Source organism: Triturus cristatus, chromosome 8, assembly GCF_964204655.1.
Source record: "Triturus cristatus chromosome 8, aTriCri1.1, whole genome shotgun sequence".
Classification (NCBI taxonomy): Eukaryota; Metazoa; Chordata; class Amphibia; order Caudata; family Salamandridae; genus Triturus; species Triturus cristatus.
In genome coordinates, this window is record NC_140591.1 from 69315739 (window position 1) to 69342238 (window position 26500).

Sequence of the window (26500 nt, forward strand, 5' to 3'; positions counted from 1 at the left end):
ACAACCATGCACAGCACATGGGGCATCCTCTCACTGGATCATCCAAAAGCGGTGTGGGCCTTGGATGGGGTAGGAAAGCATTACATAAATTCCAACACAGTGCAGGTCAATTATATTATCACCCTTTTGGCAGTGTCATAAGGGAGGGCACAGACTAAATATCACAAAATCTGCGCTACCATTTGCTGAACACAAGTGACCACTTTGTTGAAGCCTTCCAGATTTAGGGCCTGATTTAGATCTTGGCAGCCGGGTTACTCCATCACAACGGTGATGGAGATCCCATCTGCCGAAATATAAATCCCATAGGATATAATGGGATTTATATTTCGGCAGATGGGATATCCGTCACCGTTGTGACAGAGTAACCCCTATGCCAAGATTCAAATAAGGGCTGGTTCTGCTCCCCTGCGTCAGGCATTCAATATCCTGCTGGTCTGCTCATCAAAATCCAGATTGGATAATTCTTTAGGAACTTGGATAAAATCATTCACTAATTTTCATTATCTCTCTTTCAAGTGGAAGTAGAAAGAGCAGAAGAAAGTCTTGCTTTGGAAGGATCTGACTCCCGCTGGCCTGTCACCGGGGGGCAATTTGACTACACAGCGGATCAGGATAAACATTCATATAATCCTGATGCACCAGGTAGGTGTACTCCCTTACATCCTTCATCTCGATAGTCCTACCCATCAAGATGACGTTTGTGTATATTGGCTCTAGATAGTCCATGAAGCGACAGCAAAGAGAAGATACAGAGAAGATAGTGGCAGTGGAAAGTGCACCTGGTGAAAGTACCACAGATAGACAGAGTGCTGCAGTTCAGCTGTAGTCCAGGAAGTGATGTGCAAGGTCAATGACAGAGAGAAAAGAAAAGACAAACCATGAATCTGAGAAAGTCAATGAAGGAGAACATATCAACTCTGACACTAAAAGGGCCTTAAAATCAAAACATTATAGAACTCCAGTTATTAATCACGTCACGCTAACATAAAATGCTACCGAAGTACTTCACAAAAACCCTTCTGTACAGACACAACAATGTGAACAATCAGCAAAATGTCATTTGGGTGACATGCAGGCAAACTAGGTGAGTAGCACAAAAGAACAGCACACCCATCAGCCAAAACACACATGCAAAACACACACACACGTACATATGCTTGACACATGGAAGAGAGCTTATACATGTGTCTGCATGTTCAGGAATAGTAAAATGCCTCCGGTCCCCCACCAAGAATGTGGTGACATCTTATAAATGAGTAGTGACTTTAGTTACACTTACTAGTTTTGTTGCACCTACTTCACTGGCACCAAGTTCCCACAAGAGATGTAGTGCCCTCATCTCCTGAGTCTCTGAACATGAGATTAAGATGCTGACTCAGTGAGTTCAGTGGTGTCTTCAAATCAGTCCTGAGTTCACATGCGTTGCGTGTTACCCCATGCAGAGGTGGCACAGCTAAGCCGTTCTGACCACAGTACCCCTTTGTGGTGGAGTTGGACTCATTATGCATACTGTTTGGCATCTTGAAATGGTTCAGATGAATTAAAACATGTTGAAATACTGCTTTGAGGGCACATATTGAACATCCCAAGTAGTTTTTAAGCACTACTCCATATATTTTTACCATATTGTTTGTTGACACCATCCACTTCCACCACAACAATTACCCACAACAGGGCTGCATATTCTCAGCCTGACACAGAAGAAGACCGATCGCTGCTGAATCTACCATAGATTCCAATAACACATCCCTGATATTCTTATTGGTCTGGAAAAGCCAGTGTAAGCAGGTGTCTTAGCAAGACATGTGTTAAGACTACATTAGCTTGTCACATCTCCTGATGGACAGATACATGCCCACAGCCATTGGAACATACTTGACCCAGACTTGATTTACAAGGCTCCGCTTTTGAAACTCGAAAATCTACTTGCTTAAGTATTCTCCCTCATTTGGGGCTGATTTCTGACTTTTTAGGGAATCAGAAAAAAATCCAAGGAATACCCTTCACAAAATACAGAGCAGTTCCCCATCTCACCCTGGAAAGGCACTTACTCTATTCTTTAGCAGGAGCAGTTTTACAAGGGTTCATGGTTGAGAAACTACCTACTGAATGTTTATGAATACCTACATGTGTGAGTTTGTATGTCTCCACTGTGTTTTGTGGGGCAACTCTTGTCCACTGTAAAGCACTTTTCCACCTCTACCCCAAAAATGACAAGTGGAAAATCCCTGCTACTGGATACATTTTCTACCATAATAAGTACACTTAAAATTTAGAGAAGCATAATGTGGAATTTCAGTTCAAAAGACTTTTTTGAGCTCCTGAGGTAGGCTTAAATGTGCAAACACACTTATCAGTTAGACCCACAGCGTGCTTGATGCTGAATGCCACCACATACAGCATGTGCTTGACAACCCCTGAGAACCCGTCTTTGTCTACAGCTGCACAGAATGCATGTTTGATTGGAAAGAGAGATGCTTTTCTTTTTGACTTTTTCAAGGATTGCTCTTAGGAATTTTTAATGACTGCTGCAATTCTGTAACATAACAGAAGCTGACATCAAAGATGAAACAACTGAGTATGTTGACCAAGAAATGTCAGACGAAGACCTCAAGCTGCCAGAAGAAGACCAAGCCGACCAAACCGACGAGTCTAGTCGACCTGGTACTTCTGGAAGTTCACAATCGGAACAGAAGGAAGAACGTGAGTGATTTCCTACTCAGCGCAATGATGAGGAACCTTTCCTCTGTAGTGCCTCTCATCAGATATTATATGCATTCTGTCAAAAACCTTTTTTATGCTTGTGAGTCTCAAGGAAGAATGCAAAGACAAGAATACACATCAGCACATGCCAAACATACAAGAAACAAACAACACAATCAATACATCTAACCCAAAACCAAAACTAGGATCATCTAAAATCTATCCTTGACTTGGTGCTTGATACAAGCAAACTAAGACATAATTGCTGATGAAACAAGAAAACCATAATCCGAATTTTCAAAAGAAATGTGTTCTGTTGCTTGGAAACCATAGCTAACATCAATATTACCAATGCACAAAAATAATAATAAATTTGAGCTACATCTACCACCAGTTTATATTTACAGCTTCTTCAGTATTGATAAAAGGCACAAGAAAATATCTGGACAAGTAGAGTTTTTGTAGTTTTCCTGGTGTAAGCCTGTTTCACTACTTCTTCCCCTAATGGATGTTTAACAGACAGACAGACAGACTGTATGTCACGTTTACAGTTAGAAAAATACTGATTCCACCCTATGTGGGTGCTGTTTGCCATGGCTTGAGGCAGATAAAACCTGCCTCTAAGCACTCATGCAGATAGCACACATGCGCTGTTTACACACATAAAATTTGAGGATGAGAGGCGCTATTAGAACATTATTCCCAATTCTGAGGTGTTGAAGTCGCAATTGAGTGCAAAGTGGACACCACTATTTAATGTGTCCTGTACTAAGATGAAGGTCACCATTTCAAGTGGCCTGTTAATTCCAGTGGACCCGGTAACAGTGGGTACCGAGCCCCTCAGAACTATGGGGCTGATTATGATGGCGGTCGGATGAGTGTCCGACCGCCATCCGCCATCGGAAACAGGACTGGCCGTCAGGGAGTCGGTGGTCCCGCCAGCCAAATTACGATCCGACCGCCGTGGAGGCAGTCAGAAACATGCCTCTTAGCATTGAGGCTTATGCTGTGGCCTGAAAAAGGGCTGCAGCACAAGCCTCACTGCTAAGAGGCATGTTTTGAAAAATCCCTGCACCATGTGAAAGGCACCATGCGGTGCCTGCCACACAGTGCATGGATGTTTAAGGGGGCACCATAGGTGTCCCTCAGCCCGCATAGCAGAAGGCCAGGGGTCTGAGGTGCTTGTCGGAGGGATTACTGTCCCTCCTACGGGCCCGTTGGATGCACGGCACATGGTCTCTTCGCCAGATGCCTCCGCCCGCCACATACTAATGCGGCAGGCGGACCTGCAGGAGCCGATGGCGGTGGAACCGCCACGGACAGCCTGACGGTGGCGGTCCCTCGCCATCGTAATCAGGCCCTTTGAGTTTAGTGGGAACACTGCTGCTCTATGGTATTTCATCTAGAGATTTCACCTTCTGCAAGCAGGCAAAGTGTCCTTTGGAACACCACGTGCAAAACAAATCGGAATGGACATGGCAAACTGATTCCCACATGTTATTCCCAAAAATCTTCTAATCCCTGTTATTTCAACTCTCCCAGAAATTTTGAGACCTTTGGTAACGGTCATTTGATTGTAGGAAAATAGCAGGAATTATTAGGGATGACTCGTAGGCAATTTTGAAGCTGCATTTTGTGGCCCCATCATAATGCAGCCCAAAGTGAAGCAAGAGGAATAGAATCCGACCATGTCAGTTAAACATCACTTAAAAAAGAGTTTTAGCGTAAGCTTTTAAAGGGCAAAACTATCTGGGACGATACCCACAATGGCCTGAAAACTTATATAAAGCAATATTTCTGAACAGGGTCCCTTGGCTCCTCAAATACTATCCGTGGGACATTTTTTAAATTCTGTGGACACCATTTTGAAAACTCTTATCTGAAAAGTTTATGAAAAGGGGCAAAATAGAGCCCATATAAGAAATATCATAGATCCACCTATTTCTTCACTACCTTGATCACTCATGAGGATTCTCTGTCCACTCGCGAACAGAGTTCATAAAGCTTCTCAGGGTAAGTCTGCACATTGCATGTTTCATACATAGATTTGGCTCAACTAAGTGGCTTCCTTCATAAGCCATTACTTTGCAAATGTGTGGATAAACCAGCACATCTTCCATATCCTCATTTAGTAAATCTCTGGTTGCTTATACGCACATGATTGCATTTACGTCCAACCTTAATTCATGTTTTACCAAGGTCTAGTGGAACAAGAAAACATCTTCAATAATGTTCTGGTTCTAGTGAACATTACGTTGCTCAAAGCTTCTTCAATTATGTGCTGCTACAACTTTCATCTTTTTATCTACCTTTTGATATTAGTGATTGATAGAGCAGATTTGCTTTTTTTGTACTTGAATACTTTTTTATGGGGATAACTTAAATAAAGCTTGTGTTAAAATTTATAACATTCCTTCTGCAGGCTGGGACATTGGAAGCCTTTTATGCATGGTTGTAGTGCCAAGTGGTGATTCTTACATCAGAGTACGTTGAACTGGTATCACCGGATGCTGGCTAGCAGTTGAAAGATTCATCACAAAAATGGCACTGCCCCAACTGAGCCCCTCCAGTTCGCTGTTCCTCACCTAGGTGCCAGAACTTTATAGCCTGCCCTGGGGCATCCAAGAATTTTCCATTGGACTGTCCTCTAACAGCACCCCAAGAACTACTGCTTCTAATAGGAGAGTTGCTTCAAGGAAAACTGTATATTAAGTTTTGTTCAAGATATTTTTGAACTTGAAAAAACAAGCTTGAAATTTCAAAACATTGTAGATTTCTGGGATCTGGACAAGTACATCAAACAGAAAGATTCAGGTGATCTCACTGAAGGACACATAGCGCAAATAAAAGAAGGTATTTAGATAATTCTTCTGATATGCAAAATGCTTGTTTCCACAGCCAGATTCCTCTGGCACACATAAAATATCTGCATTTTTTTGTAGTAAGCAGGCAAATTAGTTCAAAGTCTAGCCTTTTGATCTCACACCAGCACCTTGGGTGTTCATAAAAGGTGTTACCCATGGTGGCCACTCGTCTGTGGTTCCAGGGAGTTTAGGTAGTCCCTTACCTGGACAAGGTACTTCTGATGCCCTCAAGGAAAGTGTGTGTTATGTCCGCAGTTGACCCTAGCCCTGATGCAGGAGAGAGGCCTCATTGAGAAGTTCAAAGTGAAATACTTGAATTACTGTCAGAGAGTGTTCTTACAGTGGCTTGGCATAATTCAAAAATTCAATACATCATATTTTATTTCTTTCAGTAGGTGTCTAGTTCACTGTACAAAAATATTCAAATTACACCTCACTGATGAAGATTCATACCGAGAAGATGTAACCTAATAATTAAGTCTCATCTGTCCCTTTTGTATTTGAAAAACAAAAAGGCAATGGATGAATGCTTGGAATAATCTCAGCCACTGATAATAACTATGGAGCTCCTTTCAGTATGGAACGCAGCCCAGCCTATTGTTTTTGTTGATCACTCCACCATTACAGAAAGGGAAGAACCATATGCAGGTCTGTTATGCACCCATACAAAGGGACAGCACAAAATAAACTGTTAGGCCCTGTCCCCACTGCTCAAGAACGCTAGCAGCCCTAGGCATGTTTTAAACCTCTTTTGAGGTGGGTACCAGACTGATTTGTATATGGATGATATGTATCAGTAAGCGATGGAATGAAATGTAGACCAGAGTAATTGCCCTTGTCTAAGATTAGCGCAGAGATTCCACACTTTGGATCTTCTCACGGATAGACCACATGTTGGTCTGTGATTCTGCTAGTATTTGACTTGAGCCCGATGGGGGTGACCTAGGGTTAGTGGTCAGAACATTAGGAGCTGCTTAAGGGTTTCCTGTTTATGAGTGAGAAGGTTGCCTGGACCTGGTATTGTGATCACCAGATGATAACCTACAGAAAGCCCAGTGTTGGAAACCGGGCAACCGGGTTAGCAGTCACCAGGTTCCCAGCACAATGGTAGCTTGGCTCGAGCGGTTGGGGGTCAGGCACCGTGTTAAGCGTACGTCACACCCTCACAATAACCATGCGTTCATCCGTTCCAAAAACGACACTACACCGTAAAAATTATGGAAGACAAGTTGAAAATATATATGTCTTTATCTTATTTTCTCTTAGTTGCAGGTTTCATAACATAAATACAATACAATAGGATTTTCCTTTAAAAGAGCAGGTCAAATAAATAATGCTACTTTGGAATTTCAATAAATAGGTTCAGGTCATCATTAAGCAAAGAATAAATAGGGGGCAATAAATACAGACAGCAAATAAATATAGACAGTCAATAAATACAGTGCAAGAATAAATTAGTGGAAGACAGTAAATAAAGCACCCTCAATAAATAAGGTAAAGCAATCAATGACAGTTACAGATCAGATCACTTTCATGAGGTAGCTTGGTCTTACTTTGCCCATATACAGCTTGTGGTCATTTGGGTGGCATGGGGGTGTCCCACCTAGATTGGTCAAGGCTGGGGCCTAAGCTGAGGCAGAACAAGGGTAACCTAAAGATCTGGCCCTCCAAACTACACAGCCCCTCACAGATGTCACTGCACCAGTCTTAGTTCACCCCTGGCACTCCCAGGCTGGTTCTAACACCCCTCTAGCCTCTAGAATGGTCTTTTAGGGCTCCACGGGGCCTCAGACGCCCCCTCTACCACTTACTGCCCTTTTCACGATGATCGGCTCCGCTCGGCACCGTGTCGACGCCGTGAGGCGGCTCCGGATCGATGTCGCTAGGCGGCCTTGACTCGATGTCGCTGGGCGGTCTCGACTCGATGTCGCTGGGCGGTCTCGACTCGATGTCGCTGGGCGGTCTCGACTCGATGTCGCTGGGCGGCCTCGTCTCGATGTCGCTGGACGGCCTCGTCTCGATGTCGCCTTCCGGCATCGCAGGGACTCGGACTCCCCACTTCCTGGTGTCTCCGGAGTGCGATCTCCACTCCCGACCTCCGGCGCGCTTCACCTCAGTTTCCGGCGACTCCGGTGGGCGGACTTCACTCCCCCGTCGACGCCTCACCTCGACCTCAGGTGACTCCCGACTCGACCTCCGGCGCCTCTCCACGACCTCCGTCGGCGCCCTCACCTCGACCTCGGGTGACTCTTTACTCGACATCCGGTGCCTCTCCACAACCTCCGCCGGCGCCCTCACTCGACCTCTGGCGGCTCCGGGTACGACGTCTGCCTTCTGTCAGCGCCGCTTCTCCACCTCAGGCCCCAGGTCTCTAGGCTTCTCGACGTCGAGACTCCAGGAGGACACTGCTGAACAGGTCAGGAACTTGCTGTTCTTCTTCTTTAAGGCCTGTTTCAAATGTTCAGTTCTTTAAGATGGTTCTTCTGGTCTTGATCCCACACAGGGCTCTAGGCTGGGCTTGGTCAGTAGAGACTAGCATCAAGGGTGGGTTTCTGGACCCCACTCCAAGCACTGGTTTCCACCTCTGCTGCCTTACTCCGACCTCCTTCTAACTCTGTCCTCTCTCTTCTCCAGTCAGTTGCCAACTGCCACTCTGAGATGGCCTCCCAACATTCTAAACTGCCTCCCTCTGTCACAGGGTTCTAGAATGTTCTGGAAACCTCCAGTGGGTTCTGGTGATGTCACAGGTGACAATGGGTGGCCACCATTTTGTGTCTCAGGCCCTCAGACAGAAGTTCCAGGGGTAGCGAAAATGGCTCACTGACCCTGCATCAACACTAAAAAGTCTGGTGGTTCCCAAAAAGGAAAAATTATAATAGGGTTTGAGGCAAAAGTGGGACAAAATAAATAATGATGAGGAGGGACCACCCAAAGGGCTGACAGGTCTAACACGCGTCCCCCCCAGCTGAAAGTGGGGAGAGCTACCCAACCCCTTGGGAGTTCTCATCACTAAGGCGGAAATACCTTGAGAGACCGTCTGCATTGGCGTGGTCCACTCCAGGCCGATGTTCCACATGAAAGTCCATTCCCTGTAGGGAGATAGACCACCTTAGCAACTTGGGATTCTCCCCCTTCATCTGCATCAGCCAACGAAGGGGTCTGTGGTCAGTCTGAACTAGGAAGTGTGAGCCAAACAGGTATGGCCGCAACTTCTTCAGAGCCCATACCACTGCAAAGGCTTCACGCTCTATTGCACTCCACTTCTGTTCACTGGGAAGTAGTCTCCGGGATAGGAAGACCACGGGTTGATCCAGACCCTCTTCATTGAGTTGCGATAACACTGCCCCAATGCCATGTTCCGATGCATCCGTCTGGACAATGAACTCCTTGGAAAAGTCTGGGGCCCTTAAGACCGGGGCCTCGCACATGGCTTGCTTCAGTTTCACAAAGGCCTGCTGACAAGCCTCCGTCCAGACTACCCATCGAGGTTGCTTCTTGGACGTAAGCTCCGTGAGGGGGGCCACAATGGTCCCATACCCCTTCACGAAGCGGCGGTAATATCCGGTGAGGCCCAGAAAAGCTCGGACCTCAGTCTGAGTCTTGGGGGGTTCCCAGGCCATGATAGCCTCGATTTTCGCCTGGAGGGGCTGCACCGCTCCCCTACCCACCAAGTGTCCAAGGTACACTACCGACCCCTGCCCGATCTGGCATTTACTGGCCTTGATCGTTAAACCAGCTTGCTTCAGGGCCTGGAGAACAGTTTGCAGGTGATGCAAGTGATCCTCCCAGCTGTTACTGAAGACGGCAATGTCGTCCAGATAAGCAGCAGAGAAACTCTCCATTCCGGTGAGGATCTGGTTCACCAGACGCTGAAACGTGGCAGGTGCGTTCTTGAGCCCAAAGGGCATCACACAGAACTGGTAGTGGCCCTTGGGTGTGGAGAAGGCTGACCTTTCCTTAGCTCCATCAGTCAGAGAGATCTGCCAGTACCCGGAAGTAAGGTCAAAGGTACTCAGGTATTGGGCAGCTCCCAGCCGTCAATCAGTTCATCCGCCCTTGGAATCGGATGAGCATCAGTCTTGGTTACTGAGTTCAGTCCCCGGTAGTCCACACAGAACCTCAGTTCCGGTTGGGCACCCGGTGGTACAGCTTTTGGTACTAATACCACCGGACTGGACCAGGGGCTGCTGGAAGGTTCAATCACTCCTAGCTCCAGCATCTTAGTGACTTCACTGTGAATGCTGGCCTTCACCTTGTCTGTCATCCGGTAGATCTTTGACTTCACAGGTGGGCTGTCTCCTGTGTCCACGTCATGGACGCACAGGTGAGTCCTACCCGGAACAAGGGAGAACAACGAAGAGTACTGCCCCAGGACCTGGCGGCAGTCCTCCTGCTGTTCAGGAGTTAGGGACGGGGAGAGAATCACTCCCTCCACCAACCCATCCTTCTCTTGAGACGCAAATAAGTCGGGGAGAGGCTCGCTTTCCACGTCCTCTGCTCCGTCAGTCACCATCAGCAATATGACTTCGGGCCTCTCATGGTGGGGTTTGAGGCGGTTGGCATGCAGCACCCGTAGGGGCTGGCGAGGGGTCTTCAGATCCACCAAGTAGGTGGCCTTACCCTTCTTCTCCAACACCTCAAAGGGTCCTGACCAGCGATCCTGGAGGGCGCTAAGCTCTCCTGGTTCGATCACCCACACCTTCTGGCCAGGCTCCAACTCCACCGGGTGAGCATTGTGGTCATACCACGCCTTCATCACTGCTTGGCTGGCTTCCAAGTTGTCAGAAGCTTGCTTCCACAACTTAGCCATTTGGCTCCGGAAGGCCAGCATGTAGCTCACCACGTCCTGGGGAAGCTTTCTGGGAGTTCTTTCCCATCCGTCTCTCACCAGGCTGAGAGGTCCACGCACAGGGTGCCCATACAAAAGCTCGAAGGGGCTGAAGCCCACTCCCTTCTGTGGCACTTCCCTGTAAGAAAACAATAGACAGGGTAGGAGGACGTCCCATTTCCTCCGCAGGCTTTCAGGCAGACTTCTGATCATGCCTTTCAAGGTTTTATTGAACCTCTCCACCAGACCATTGGTCTGGGGGTGGTAAGGAGTGGTGAACCGGTAGGTCACTCCACACTCCTTCCACATGGCCCGCATGTATGCTGACATGAAGTTGGTCCCCCTGTCAGACACAACTTCCTTGGGAAAACCCACTCGGGTAAAGATTCCCATCAGGGCCCTAGCCAAAACAGGTGCAGTAATGGTCCTCAGAGGTATAGCCTCTGGGTACCGTGTGGCATGATCCACCAGAACCAGGATAAACCTGTGACCAGCTGTAGTAGGCGGATCTAACGGACCCACAATGTCGATGCCCACCCTTTCAAAGGGGGTGCTAACGACAGGAAGTGGTTCCAGGGGAGCTTTCAGCTTCACCCCTGTTTTCCCACTGGCTTGACAAGACACACACGTCCGGCAATAGGTGTCGGACGACACTTTCATTTGAGGCCAATAAAAGTGTGGGACAAGCCGGGCAAAGGTCTTGTCTTGCCCCAGGTGTCCTGCCAAGGGGATCTCATGAGCCAATTCCAGGAGGAAGGCTCGATAACGTTGAGGGACAACCAAGGCCCGTGACGATCCGTGCATGGGTGCCTTGGGTTCGCTGTAGAGGAGGCCATCCTCCCAGTAAATGTTGTAGTTCCCCTCAACGTTCCCTGCTGCCTGGGCTTCGGCCTGTCGCCTCAGTCCCTCAAGGGTAGGACACTCCCTCTGGCCCTTGCAGAATTCCTCCCTGGTCGGCCCTCCCTCCACGTGCCACTCGGCCGGGATGGGTAGGTTCTCCAGTTCGGTAACATCCCCCTCCACGGACTCCTGGTCCACCACCTCCGGTGGCCTATCCGTCACACGGGGCGCGGATGCCGAGGCAGGCTCCTCCTGTCCTCGGTTCTTCTCTTGGTCGGCAGCCGGCTGTGCCTTTGCTCCAGCCTAAACGAACTCCCCCTCCGGGTAGTCGCAGACCCTGTGCTGACACAGGCCCAGTCAAGTGTACCCAGCATCTCAGCATGAGTCCGGTATTCCACCTCCTTCCAAGCATTATGCTCCATGTCATTCCCCAGCAGACAATCGACTGGCACGGCAGGGCTTACGGCAACTCGAAGCGAACCTGCAACCCCTTCCCATTCAAATGGAACCTCGGCCACCGGATAGTGGCCCATTCTGCCGTCAGCCATCGCGGCAGGGTGGAGTACAATGGGAATCACCTGCTCTGGAGACACCAGTTGGCTACGTACCATAGTCATACTGGCTCCTGTGTCTCTCAGAGCCTCCCCTCTTTGGCCGTTGATGGTGACCCACTGCCCATACTTTGTGGTATTTGCGGGCATCTGGATCTTAGGAACCATCTCCCGTTCTCCCAGGGACACTAAAGTGACACCCGCCCACTCCCTTCCCTTATCTAAAGGCATCTCCTCCCCGAGCACTACACTAGCAACTCCGGGGGCCTTTCCTCCGATGGGAGGGGGTGGTCTTTTCGGGCACTTCACATCTCCCTTATAGTGTCCGACACCACCGCACTCGAAGCAATGGACAACCCTTGGCTGCTGACTCTGGCCAGGATTAGGGTTTCTGGGTGGGTTAGCCCTAGGGGTGAATCCTGTTCCCTTCCCTTGGAAACTATTTTGGGGGCCTTTGGAGAACTCCGTTTTCTTTTCCCCTCCCTCTTTCTTCTGGGGGGCGCCCTGTCCGGTCTTTTGAGAGTCCCCTCCAGTCCCCCTTGTGGACACCCGGGTACTAGCCCAAATGTCCGCCTCCTCAGCAAGCTTCCGGGGATTGGTCAGCTTGCTATCCACCAGGTGTTGACGCAGTTCAGGGAAACATTTTTCGAGGAGGTGTTCCTTCAACATCAAATCAAACAACCCCTCGTAGTCCCTCACCTCACTGCCCTGTATCCAACCCTCCAATGCCTTCTTTGCATAGTCCAGGAAATCCACCCAATTCTGTGTGCCCAGTTTGTGGCTACCCCGGAACTTCTGTCTGTACTTCTCGGGTGTTAGTCCAAACTTCCTCACGAGCGCCACTTTCATGGTGGGGTAGTGGGTCTGCTCATCCTGCTCCAGGGCCAATAATGTATCCCTACCAGCTGGAGGCATGTATCTATACAATCCCCCTCCCCAATATTTCTCTGGAACCCCATGGACTCTTAAAGAGACCTCATAGGCTGCTAGCCACCTGGCGATATCATCACCCGCACTATAGCTAGCTACTATGTCTTTTGGCAAATAGGGTTTGGATTCCCTGGTGATTTCTCTTTCTTCGCTGCCACCACTAGGAACAGGGTGTGCCCCGACCCGTAGGATCTGGAGATCTATCTCCCTGAGCCTCAACTCGTGAGCCATCCTCCGTTCCTCCTTTTCTTTCTCCAGCTTCGCCAAATCCCATGTGAGCTGTCTTTTCTCCCTCCGGTCAGTGAATTCTGCTTCTAATAAGCCGTTGCTAGAGACACTGCTGCCCTTCCTTGAAAGTGTTCTGGGCCCCGCTACTAGGTTCCCCACCTCAGGTTGGTACAAACCAGCCTCCTCGCTGTCAGGCTCTCCATCCCTGTCCTCCTTCTCAACCTTACTTTCTCGTCGTGCCTCCCCCCAAGCCCTTCAGCTGGTCTGGAGCTCACCCTTCTTTGCACCTTGGGGACAAAACACCCCCTCTCGCTCACAAAACTCTCTGAGTTGGGCCACAGTGTAAGTTTCCACATCTTCCAATACAAACTCCATTTTGCCCACTCAGGATAGAAGACAGTTGCTTACAGAAGCTATGCAGGGGGGTACCTTATGTAATACCTCCTCCCACCACCAGAAGTAAATTTAGAAAAAACAAAACTCAAAATTAGGAAGTCCGCTTGGAGAAAACTCCCGGTGTAGGCCTATGGACTACCCAAAGTTATTGTCGAGTAGACGCAAGCACAGCTCTATCCCACCACTGAACACCAATTTTATGTTGGAAACCGGGCAACCGGGTTAGCAGTCACCAGGTTCCCAGCACAATGGCAGCTTGGCTCGAGCGGTTGGGGGTCAGGCACCGTGTTACGCGTACGTCACACCCTCACAATAACCATGCGTTCATCCGTTCCAAAAACGACACTACACCGTAAAAATTATGGAAGACAAGTTGAAAATATATATGTCTTTATCTTATTTTCTCTTAGTTGCAGGTTTCATAACATAAATACAATACAATAGGATTTTCCTTTAAAAGAGCAGGTCAAATAAATAATGCTACTTTGGAATTTCAATAAATAGGTTCAGGTCATCATTAAGCAAAGAATAAATAGGGGGCAATAAATACAGACAGCAAATAAATATAGACAGTCAATAAATACAGTGCAAGAATAAATTAGTGGAAGACAGTAAATAAAGCACCCTTAATAAATAAGGTAAAGCAATCAATGACAGTTACAGATCAGATCACTTTCATGAGGTAACTTGGTCTTACTTTGCCCATATACAGCTTGTGGTCATTTGGGTGGCATGGGGGTGTCCCACCTAGATTGGTCAAGGCTGGGGCCTAAGCTGAGGCAGAACAAGGGTAACCTAAAGATCTGGCCCTCCAAACTACACAGCCCCTCACAGATGTCACTGCACCAGTCTTAGTTCACCCCTGGCACTCCCAGGCTGGTTCTAACACCCCTCTAGCCCCTAGAATGGTCTTTTAGGGCTCCACGGGGCCTCAGACGCCCCCTCTACCACTTACTGCCCTTTTCACGATGATCGGCTCCACTCGGCACCGTGTCGACGCCGTGAGGCGGCTCCGGATCGATGTCGCTGGGCGGCCTTGACTCGATGTCGCTGGGTGGTCTCGACTCGATGTCGCTGGGCGGTCTTGACTCGATGTCGCTGGGCGGTCTCGACTCGATGTCGCTGGGCGGCCTCGTCTCGATGTCGCTGGACGGCCTCGTCTCGATGTCGCCTTCCGGCGTCGCAGGGACTCGGACTCCCCACTTCCTGGTGTCTCCGGAGTGCGATCTCCACTCCCGACCTCCGGCGCGCTTCACCTCAGTTTCCGGCGACTCCGGTGGGCGGACTTCACTCCCCCGTCGACGCCTCACCTCGACCTCAGGTGACTCCCGACTCGACCTCCGGCGCCTCTCCACGACCTCCGTCGGCGCCCTCACCTCGACCTCGGGTGACTCTTTACTCGACCTCCGGTGCCTCTCCACGACCTCCGCCAGCACCCTCACTCGACCTCTGGCGGCTCCGGGTACGACGTCTGCCTTCTGTCAGCGCCGCTTCTCCACCTCAGGCCCCAGGTCTCTAGGCTTCTCGACGTTAAGACTCCAGGAGGACACTGCTGAACAGGTCAGGAACTTGCTGTTCTTCTTCTTTAAGGCCTGTTTCAAATGTTCAGTTCTTTAAGATGGTTCTTCTGGTCTTGATCCCACACAGGGCTCTAGGCTGGGCTTGGTCAGTAGAGACTAGCATCAAGGGTGGGTTTCTGGACCCCACTCCAAGCACTGGTTTCCACCTCTGCTGCCTTACTCCGACCTCCTTCTAACTCTGTCCTCTCTCTTCTCCAGTCAGTTGCCAACTGCCACTCTGAGATGGCCTCCCAACATTCTAAACTGCCTCCCTCTGTCACAGGGTTCTAGAATGTTCTGGAAACCTCCAGTGGGTTCTGGTGATGTCACAGGTGACAATGGGTGGCCACCATTTTGTGTCTCAGGCCCTCAGACAGAAGATCCAGGGGTAGGGAAAATGGCTCCCTGACCCTGCATCAACACTAAAAAGTCTGGTGGTTCCCAAAAAGGAAAAATTATAATAGGGTTTGAGGCAAAAGTGGGACAAAATAAATAATGATGAGGAGGGACCACCCAAAGGGCTGACAGGTCTTCACCCAGGAATTATCATTTTCCATTGTCGTCTCCAATTCGTGACAATTGGCTCCCACGTCGAGTGTAGGAGCCATATCTGGAGGAGACGAATGGGAATGTCCATTTGACATCTTCAGAATGATTCAGGATGATCAATGTGGAGTGCCCATTGTGCAAGGCAGACAAATTTTGATTTTGACTGGCCTTGTATTCCACTTCTACACATGATGGCAACAGGTACCGAAGAGTGAACTCTTGAAGACTGTGCAGGGAAGCTATGGTGCTCCTGCACTAAGCAATCCCTAGAAGCATCTGTATTCAGACTACTTCTTCAGCAGGAATCAGACATTTTTATCGGAATGGAGTTCTCTGGATGTGGCTGTAAAACCTTTCAGAATCTGCGGTAAAACTCTTTGCAACTCACCAAAACAGAACAAGCATATTATCGTGCTCTCAGGAGCTTTATAGGGGGATGCTTTGGGAGATGCAATGCTGGTCCTCTGTAAGTAAGATCTGGGTGTACCTCTGCCCACCTTTTCTGGTCGTTCACATTCAGGAATTTTCAATACTCACTTCTGTCATAGGAGAGATACAGTTTATTGCACCCAGACCTGGGTTACTTAAAGTTACTCATTTGCATACTGAGTGCCTAATGTTTGTTGGACATGACCTCTCAGATGACCCAGTCAATTCTAGATGAAAGATCACAACGATCTGATCAGACACATCTTGCTCTACTTAGAGCTTTATATTCAATCAAAAGCACAGACTTACCAATGAAGGGTGCAAGCGTCAGCTGTTAGACCTTATCTGCCATCACTTTCCAGGTTTTTGAGGACCTCAAAAGTGTTCTCTTTTTTTTAGATACACCCCAGTTGATTCCTCTGTGCCTTAGTGGCCTGCTGAGTGGGTCCACAATTTGGTGTGTTGGCGCATTAGTGGGTCCATCTGGCACTGTTATTATATCATGTAACTTGCCTGCAATAATGTTAGCCAAGAACTTGAGTGAGTTCCAGGTTTGTAGGTGGGGGTTTTCTGAGACACTATTTTTCTATGAAAACGTGACTTTGAGAGTGGACCTGCCTTCCTTCGTGAGTAGGTGATGGAATTTACTTTGAACCAACGTTTTCAATTGCCATCCTTTTTTCACGAGTGCTGTCCCATAAAGCAGAATAGAGTACTCTGTGATGACATTTGTGGATCTGTTGAATGCCTGGCAGATTCTGCCCAGAGGTTTGGGGCCAGATGTATCAGAGGGTTTTTACCATTCTGTGTCAATGGGAAAATGTGTTCATACATATGACCCTTAGCTTTTAACAGACAGACCCTTTCATGATAGTTTTGACCTGCATCAGGTTGAGCCATGAGGCAGCCAGCAGGACTTCCAGGAATAGTTGTGCATTGTATTAAGGGCAGAGTGGGCACCACTGCCTTCATGACAGGGTTGCTTCTTTGGACAAACACAGCAGCCACCTTCTCACTCCATCCTTTTTCATTATTATCTTGAACAGGTGACAGGGTGGCAGCCTTGCTTGGAAAATCAGTGGACAAAGACCTCTTTCAGTAGCTGCTTTTGTCAGTGTCTTTACTGGGGGTGAAGGATGTTGCAGGTTGGGCGGATAGGGCCTGTGCTCCAGCTTTAATTGTCCTGCCTCCCCGAAGCCGTCCTAGAATTCTGGGAAGTGACTTTCCCAGAATTCCCGTCTCTGGGGGTATCTTAGACCCATGCGAACCCTCACCTGCCTACCTGCTCAACAACAAGGCTCCCAGCATGCCAACAGGCTAGTACTAATGAGTAGTACTGGCTGGTCCCATACAGGCATTATCTGTGACCTGCCTCCGCGTGCTGGGCATAGATGAGCAGTAGTGCCACACAGTCGGAGTGCCAGTACCACGAGCATGGACGTCATTTAGGGGTCTCCAGGTGTCGCGGCTGCGTCCCCTGCCACTGCCTTTGCGACCCCTTTTGTCAGCAGTGGCAAAATCAATGCCAGGAACAGAAGCTGCGTCACTCTCCTTATTTTTTGTCAGTATTTTATTATATTAATAGTGAATAATGTTACATTATTCGCTCTTAGTTTAATAAAATAATTGAATACAAATAGCTGGAATGTGACTTTCCCTGGCAGCTGATGTAAGTTAAAAAAAATGCTTTAAAATGTATGTTTGTTGTGTGCGTGCTTGCAGTTTTTAGTGTGTTTATGCAAGAGAGTGTGTGTATGTGTGAATGTGTGCGTATGTGTAGGCAGAGTATGTCTGTATGTGTGAGTGTGTGTATACGTTTGTATGTGTAAGTGTATGTATGTGTAAGCGTGTAAATGGCAAAGGGCACGTGAGCTCACTTCCGCTACACCTGCATTTTGGTGAATTGGTGTCCATGGGATGTCTAGTGCCATCCTGGCCAGTACTGACCCTGGCTGATTGCTCAAGTTGATTGTTGTAAATGCACTTTCACTCACTGCTGGTGCAAAGACCAGGGCAGACCAGAGCAATGGAGGCCGGAGAGATCTGTCTCTGAGCTGCCTTCAGTCACAGCAGTGTCAAGTAGAAGGCAGCAGCAAAGAGCGTGCAACAATGAACTGGAAGCATCCTAAAGCATGTGATGCAGTACATACATGGCTGCTAAGTTTTAAGAATGCTGTTGTGTGATTGATGTGTTTCTGGATGGTGGGTTATGTATGGGTGACCTTTCAGTACCACAGGAGTGTACAACTGACAGGTTTTCAGTTTGCTTACATGTGACGTTACCATGTTTTTAGCATGCTTATCTGTGGCATGTCTTTTGTGTGACTCTTAGGGCTTAGTTAAGATGTCAGGCCGACTTAAGTCCACCCGACACCGTCTCGGTCCTGGGACCGACCGACCCTGGTCGATAGTCTCAATCGCATAATTCAGATGCAACCGAACACTGTTCCGTCGCATTCCTACATTTCCCTGTGGAAGCATGCATTACAGCCATAAACTGGCCGTAATACTTGCTCCCATAGGGAAAGGGATGTGTTGTTCATCCCTGCACCCCATGGCCGGCACCTCTAGGTGCCTGTCATAGTATGCAGGGATCAAGAGGGGGGCGCCATAGGTGCCTCCTCGGCCCCCAACTGGAGGCCGCACAGACAAGGGGGCCCCCTAAACACGCTTTCTGACATGGTTCACATGTTGGGCAGGCCGGCATGGGAACCATGCTGAAAAACGTGCATCGTAATCCCAAGGGCGGAAAGGCCCGCCCTTTAGAATTACAAGCCGGTTCCGACTGGCCGACTGGCTCCTTGAGCCCGACAGAAGCCAGCCGGAATGACCGGCCGATTTCATTTCGACCAGCTGATACATAATCAGCCATTCGGAATTGAAATGGATGATGGGGGTAAGAAACCTTCAATCAAAGGTAGGAGGCTTTCCGACCTCCACCATAATCTGCCCCATAGTGTGACACTTTATGGCAGGCAGATCAAAGCCATCACGTTCATAAAATGAGATACAGTTCTACCTATTTTGCATTTGTATGGTCTAGGAGTGGCCTAACAACTGTGACATTGGTCATCCCTTATCAACCTATTTACCACCCTTGGAGGAAAACAAAATGTAGCAAACAATGCACAACATATCCAAGCTGCCTCACTAGAAAATGTTATTCTGTTTTATATGGTAAGGAGTTGGACTGTTGTTTTGGGCCCAGATTAACACTTTCCTCCTTGAAGGATCACTTGTTCAGTTTCATGTATAAATGCACACCACCGCAGTAATATAAAACAATGAAGGTTAAATATGAATAGCAACTTGTTGTAATCTCTCTCCTTTTTCCCCTGTTACCTTCCCTGACGTGTTTTCCAGTTTCTTTTCCTAGTGGTAGCTTCCTTTCCTCCCCCGCCTTTCCTCCCTCTTGGGACGGTCCTTGAGAGTTCACCTTGGAATGTTCAACAGGCTGTCAGTAGCGGAGAGTGGATGACAGAATAAAGACGCTTGAACTTCACACGCTTCAGAGTGTCTTCATTACAACACTGGCGACGAGTTGGCGTAGGGGGCCATTCCTGTCATCTCCCCTTTCAGTGCTCTCTCCTTTCTGCATTTCGGATTTATTATTCCTCGATTCAGTGCCTGTGAGGACGCAGAGTTGGGGCTTTCCAAAGTTCCTTGACTGCTGGCGAAGGGGGCCATTCATGTCATTTCCCCTTTCAGTGCTTTTTTTCTTTATGCATTTCGGTTTTAATATTCCTCGAGCCAGTGCCTGGAGGACGCAGAGTGGGGGCTTTCAGGAGTCTTTGACGAAGGCAACAGTCTCCTGAGTTTATGCCTAGACCACCGTGGATTCTACTCGCTCCGTTGTGAGGTGCTGTCTTAGTGCCGCTCTCTCTCTCAGAAGTCGGCGGGAGGAAGTGGTGGTCCTGCGCACAATTTTCAGAAGAGGCGGTATCCACAAGATGGTAATTTCTACTAACAAGAAACAGACATGTGGTACACAAAACTACAAAGATGACTACAAGGAAGATACAACTACTACAAAGAAAAGAAGACATCAAGAAAGATGAAGCACTTCGCCTTTCAGCCCCACCAATGGCCTCACCATCGGCCAGCCCTAAGACAGGCGAGTTGTGCTCATCTATACTACAGATTTTGGACTGTGGCTTTACCACCACAGCCTGCTGCACTGCTATGCATTTTCTGCTACTCATACACAGCTCTTCACTTCATCTTGATTTTCCAACACCAGTAATTTGTGGCTGCCGAACGTAATGGCTTCCTACTGCATTTAGCTGTGTGATCTTGAGCACTTCCCGCCTACGCTGTGTGACCCTTTGCACATTCTTTTGAGAGGGTGTTGCTATGTATTTTCACGTCGGAGTGCTGTGAGGGCTACTTCTACAATTCATACTGTTTAGAAGTCACCCCATGCATCGCGTTGGCTTCAACTTTCACCTGCAATGTTCGTGTGCTTGGCAGACGCAACTCTGCTGTACACTCTGAGAGAATGAGGTATTTCACTCTTTAGACATTGTTCATGACTTTTACTACTAAAGTCTGCCTTCAACTGTCTATGAGGGTGTTCAAAGGGTGTTCATGAAGATCTTTTATTCTTTACTTTCTCTGAAGAAAATGTATAGTGTTTTTTGTTTTCCTCCTTGCTTTCATTTCGTCAGTTTTAACTTCATGTGACATTGCTGGTGGTTCAGACATTTCTCTATGGCATTCTCTCTCACCTCAGACACGGAGTCTTTAGCAGTATAACCGCCGCTTTGTGACAGTTACATGCGCGCTCAACTCACATCAGTCTGGATACCGCGCGCCTCACGTCAGGAACCTTTGTGACGTCATGACATCACTGTATCTTGGACGTTTTTGGTGCTTTTCTGTGCTGTGAGCCACCCGGCAGCACGTTATTTACGTGTCTCCATTTTGCCTCGCTGTGATTTTTAACAGCTCGCAATGCTCCTGGCTAATGTTTGCTGCAGGGTCAAGGTCCTCTGTTAATCTAGGTCTCTACGGTGGAAATTGGTGAAGCTTCCGTTCTCTCTAAATAGGCACGTACTCCTCACCGGCAGGAATATAGACATAAAATATTCACTTTTAGAGGACACAGTATGCTACCGATAGGAATTTCAAGTGCCATTTTCATCTTTTACAACAGGAAACACATGTAATCAATTTTAGAGGTCAGTGAGTTCATTTCGCTTTCCCTTCGGGACCCTGGCATTTTTCAAGGTTAACAATGACTTGTTTTAAAAGAAAGGATTCAGAATACAGGTGCACTTTGTTGTTACTGTTCCTTTCTGGACCACTACAGATATTTTTAGAGTTCCCTCTGTGACGTCAGGTTTGGATCTCTGCCTTTGCTGCTTCTTCACATCTGCCTGCCTCAACGCGCTGTGAGCCTTCCTGCAGTGCGTCCTGTACGTGCTGCCATGTTTTCTTCAAGGAATCTTTGGTGCTATTTTACGGAGCTAAAGTCAATTTACGCCTATCCATCGTGCTTCACGGACCGTCAGCCTGCCATCCAGTAAACGCTCTTCTCAGCGTCCCATCGTGTATACTCATCTTCTACATGTATCCTGTGTCTTTTCGTTGCTGCTTCTCCCACTTCTCTACTAGTAATAAAGTGAGTCTTTTTGGGTTTTGAGGCGTTTGACACTTCTCTGTGCTGTCAGTGCACGATGTTCAACTCATCATCTGGTTTTCTCAGTCAGTTGTTTCAAGGATTGCCAGTTTGTTCATCTCTCCAATTCGGGTTGAGTCATTCAACTAATGTGGGGGTCACAGTACTACGGTGACACGCACACCTTGAACTTTAATTCTGACACAGGTCAATGAAGACGTTTGCACATTTAATTGGGACATTTTGAAAAGTGATCGAATGTTTTTTTTCACATATGTTCTTCTACAATTTACGTTCACAAACATGGGACGTCTTTGGTCCATGCAACTTTTGCTCACTTTACATCATTGCATCAGCTTGCATTCAGGTACTGTGGGTACGTACATGCCATGTGGCATTCATGGTCCCAGCTACATGTTTACATATGTCTATAGATTTTTCCCTACATAGGGGTGGGGGTGGGTTTTGCTCCATTTGCCCACATACATTTGGGATGGTTCAAGTTGCAGGTTCACATTATTTTTACCCTACACAGGGTTGGGAATGGGTTCCAGCACCATTTGGCCATATACCTTCACCGGGGAATGGGTACAAGCCCCATTTCCCTACATAATTTTGCCTACATAGGTACTTTACGGTTGTCCCTTAACAGGGAGGGCAATAGGTCCCTGCCCCTTTTCTATTCTTTCACGTGCCTACTCGGGCCATTTACGGTTGTCACCCTTACACAGGGAACCGGTGCATGGGTCACAGTCCCATATCACATTTACAGTCATGGTTTTAGTTCCAGTGACTGAAATTGTCTTTTTACATTCTGTAATTTTGCTGTTTTGTAGAACGCAATGTTACTCTTACATCGTATTGTTATTGTTTATTGAAAATGGGGGGGAAGTAATAGTTATACTGTATGTATCTACTTTGCCTCTTCTCCGTTTTCTTATATGTCCAGTTTTCCTGGTGGTGTCATTCTTATTGCCATCCTTGGTAGCACTCTTTCATGGGGGCTCTATTCAGGTTTCGTAAGGTGTGCTTATTTACACTTTATATGCTTTCCCCTACACAGGGAGGGCAATGGGTTTGGCCACCTCCCTTGCACACTCTGGACACTTTGGGGTTAACCGTACGCTTGTGGACTCTTGGTACACACCTCCATGTGTTTTTGCTTGTTTTACGTGTGTACCACTGTACACTTTAATATACCCTTACATAGGGTGGGGATGGGTTCATGCCCCTTTTTGCCTACACATTAATGCCGTCATAGGTAAAGCACGGTTGGAACCCCAAAATAGGGCATGGGTTAGGGGCGCGTTCCCATCCACTATTACCTTGCTACCCCATACTGGGCACAAATTTATGAGCTTTAAACCATGTACATTTCCTTGGGCTTCCTCTTAGGGCGTCTTATGGGTTATAGTCCCATTCAAAGTGTTCCTCACCTCGTTCATAGGAGTTGAGGAGGGTCAGGTGTTTGAGTCCACACTACTGATGTTGTTTTCTTACAGGTTGCAAGTTGGATTTTGTAGAACGCATGTCAATCTCACATTGCATTGGGACTGTTTATTGAAAATGGGGGAAGCATTAGTTTGCTGTTTGTACATCTTTGCCTCTTCTCCGCTTCCTCCTTGTTCAGTTTTCCTTGCGTTGTCATACTTTGTTTTCATCCGTGAGATCGGAAGTTACACTGCTTGATGTCGTCCTGTGTCTCCAGCCTTACCTCGTTCGCTCTTTCTTTCCTTTCTTTCCCTGTCATGAGGTGATCTGTTATTCCCTTCTCCTTGTGTGTATGCAGGTAGGCTGGTGTACATTTTGCGTTTTTACTTGTTCGCCTCCAGACCCTGGGGGTTCCATGTTACTTATCATACAAGCTTTGTTACTTCACAGGTTCATGTTACCCGCTCAACCGTCCTTTTCTCCTGGTTTCCTTTCCCTACGAAGGGAGATGTGTTGTAATCTCTCTCCTTTTTCCCCTGTTACCTTCCCTGACGTGTTTTCCAGTTTCTTTTCCTAGTGGTAGCTTCCTTTCCTCCCCCGCCTTTCCTCCCTCTTGGGACGGTCCTTGAGAGTTCACCTTGGAATGTTCAACAGGCTGTCAGTAGCGGAGAGTGGATGACAGAATAAAGACGCTTGAACTTCACACGCTTCAGAGTGTCTTCATTACAACACAACTGTTAATTCTTTATTTATTAATGCTTTGCTTTGATATAGTATGACTCTACGCAATGTAAAGACAGATCCATCACCCACCTCAGCAGATTAAAAAGCAATGTTTGTGTTCCTGTCACTCTAAACTTTGACCTTCACATCACAAATGTGTACCTGCAGAAGGTGCTTAACCCTCTTAGCTATATAATCGTGACAATAGGTAGGAGACTGGAAAAGGCAGAGAAGGGGATGCTGAGGAAGGCAGTGCTGAGTGATGCCTGAGGGAATGTAGTGCTGAAAGGGACCTATGCAGGTGATAGTTAACAATAATGCGAGAAAAACAAGGAATGCTGGAAGAGACCTGCACAAGGGAATCCAAACAGAGGCCTCGCAGGTGAGAGGGGGCTGCTGATAATGACCAGAAGGAAACATGGAGACTGAAGGAAGGGGAAAAGGAAGGTGCTTTAGTGACCTGGAGAAAGCAAGTGCTGATAGCGGCCTCAAGCGCAAGGGAGTGCTTGAAATGGCCTGAGGAGTGACATGTTGGCAGAGGACTGAAAACTTCGCAGACCTATTGGCTGGTGATGCAAAGTATCGTGGTGATTAGTTAAGGGGGTGCAAAGATATAAAAGGGATCCCAAAACAGCTTTTTCTACCAATGCATTTTCCAAAGACTTTTGGCTGAAAGGATTGTCATGAAATTTGGCAGGAATATAGATTATCGTGTGGAAAGGACCCTTATGTTATTTGTTCGAAATGGTTTAGTAGTTGTTAAGTTATGAGGGCCAAAAACGATGATATATTAGGCCGTGGTATACCGCATTATACCATGGTGCATGGCGATGACGAAACACAATACTTTTGATTAATGAAATCCCTTAAAAAATAAAAAGGCAGCCACATTGTTTAGACCCCACTTTGCCATTGTTTTCAGTTTTAGTGTGAAATCTAGATAAGTGTTTTGGAAATGTATAGGAAGACAAGAGGCAGTTTAGCAAACTCTATAGAGGTAGGGAAAATTACTTTTTATTTATACTTTTTTTTTTAAGCTTACAGAGTACTGTGGTACTCTCTTGAAGGTATTGAGAAAGTACTGCGGTACTATTGAATTGCCAAAATAATATGAGTAGGATGAGTAGGGTTAATTGTACAACACATACACTACTCTACTCTATGCTACTGCACTCCACGGCACTCTACAATATGCCACTCCTCTTCACCACTTCAATCTAAGACACTCTACGACACACCTCTCTACTCTACAACACATCACTCCACTCTACGCCACTCCACTTTACAAAACTCTACTCCACTATACTCCACGACACTCCACGACATGCCATTCTACTCTACAACACTGTACTCTACTCTACTCCGCTGCACTCTACCACACGTCACTCCACTCTGACATGCCACTCAACTGTATGGCATGCCACTCCATTAATCACCACTCCAGGCTACTCTAAGACACTCTACAACACGTCACTCTGTGTTACGCCACTCAACTGTATGACACAACACTCCACTCTACGCCATGTCACTCCACAACCCTCTACTGTAAGACAGTCTACAACATGCCAGTCTATGATATGTCACTCCACTCTATGCCATGTCACTCCACTCTATGCCTATCCATTCTAATCCTCTCTATGCCCCTCCACTCTAGGCCACTCTACTCCACTCTATGACACCCAACTCCACTCCACTCTACAACACGCCATTCCAGTCTATGACACACCACTCTGCAGCACCTCATGCCACTCCACTGTACAACTCACCACTCCATGACATGTCACTCCACTGTACAACATGCCACTCCACTCTACGACAGCAACTACACTCAATGCCATTCCACTCTATGCTCTATTCTCCTCCACTCTTAAGACATTCTACTGTGTGTTACTCCATTCTACGACACACCCCTCCACTCTACGACACTCTACTCCATTCTACTCTAACACTCCATGCCACTCCACACATGCCACTACACTCTATGACACACCACTCCACTCTGTAGCACGCTACTTTAAAACACTTCATCGACAGACCACTGTATGACACTCCACTCTGCTCTACGACATGCCATTACAATTTATGCAACTTCACTTTGCAACATTCTACTCTACTCTGTAGGATACTCTACCACACGCCACTCCACTCTGCGACATGCTACTCCACTCCCCTCCACGTTAAGACACTCTATGACACGTTGGTCTATTCCACTCCAATCCACGACCCTCCGCTCTGACACTTTACTCCACTGTATGCCACTGTACGACACTCTACTCCACTCGATAAGACTTTACACAACTCCGTCTACTACACTCCACACCAGTTTGCTCCACTCGACTGTATGACACATTGCTCAACTCTACTCCACTCCGCACCACTCCACTCCAGGCCACTCTATGCCACTCCACTCTACGTCACTCTATGCCACTCCACTCTTCGACACTCTACTCCACTGTTCAACACTCCATTTGATGAAACTCCACTGTATGACACTCCACTCCATTGTACTCTCCTCTATGCCACTCCACTCTATACCGCAACAATCCTCGTAATGAACTTTGAAGTTTTGCAAAAGTACTACAGTACCAGAGATTATTTTTAAACATTTAATACCATATTAAACAACATTGTATGATTTCAAACATATTTTTATCCAATGAAAACATAGAATTGAATGAAAGAACCAAAGGTTGAGGATAACTTATAATTAGGAAATCCTCTTTAATTATTTGTATATAAAGCCAACTTAAACCACACAAACATTAGGAATTCTAAAGTTATAGTTATAACTTAAAGTTAGAATTTGCTCCCCACCCAAAATTTACTATGACTTGCGCACCTCACAG

The 26500-nt window shown here is 47.4% G+C and overlaps 1 protein-coding gene across 1 annotated transcript in view; it reads left to right on the top strand.

The window, feature by feature from the left end:
- Positions 1 to 26500, top strand: part of CFAP44 (cilia and flagella associated protein 44) — a 557576-nt gene that overhangs the window by 95585 nt on the left and 435491 nt on the right. The window contains exons 6-7 of the mRNA XM_085621005.1: positions 520 to 645; positions 2554 to 2706. Of these exons, the coding sequence (XP_085477131.1) occupies positions 520 to 645; positions 2554 to 2706 (279 nt within the window). The remainder of the gene's footprint in view (positions 1 to 519; positions 646 to 2553; positions 2707 to 26500) is intronic.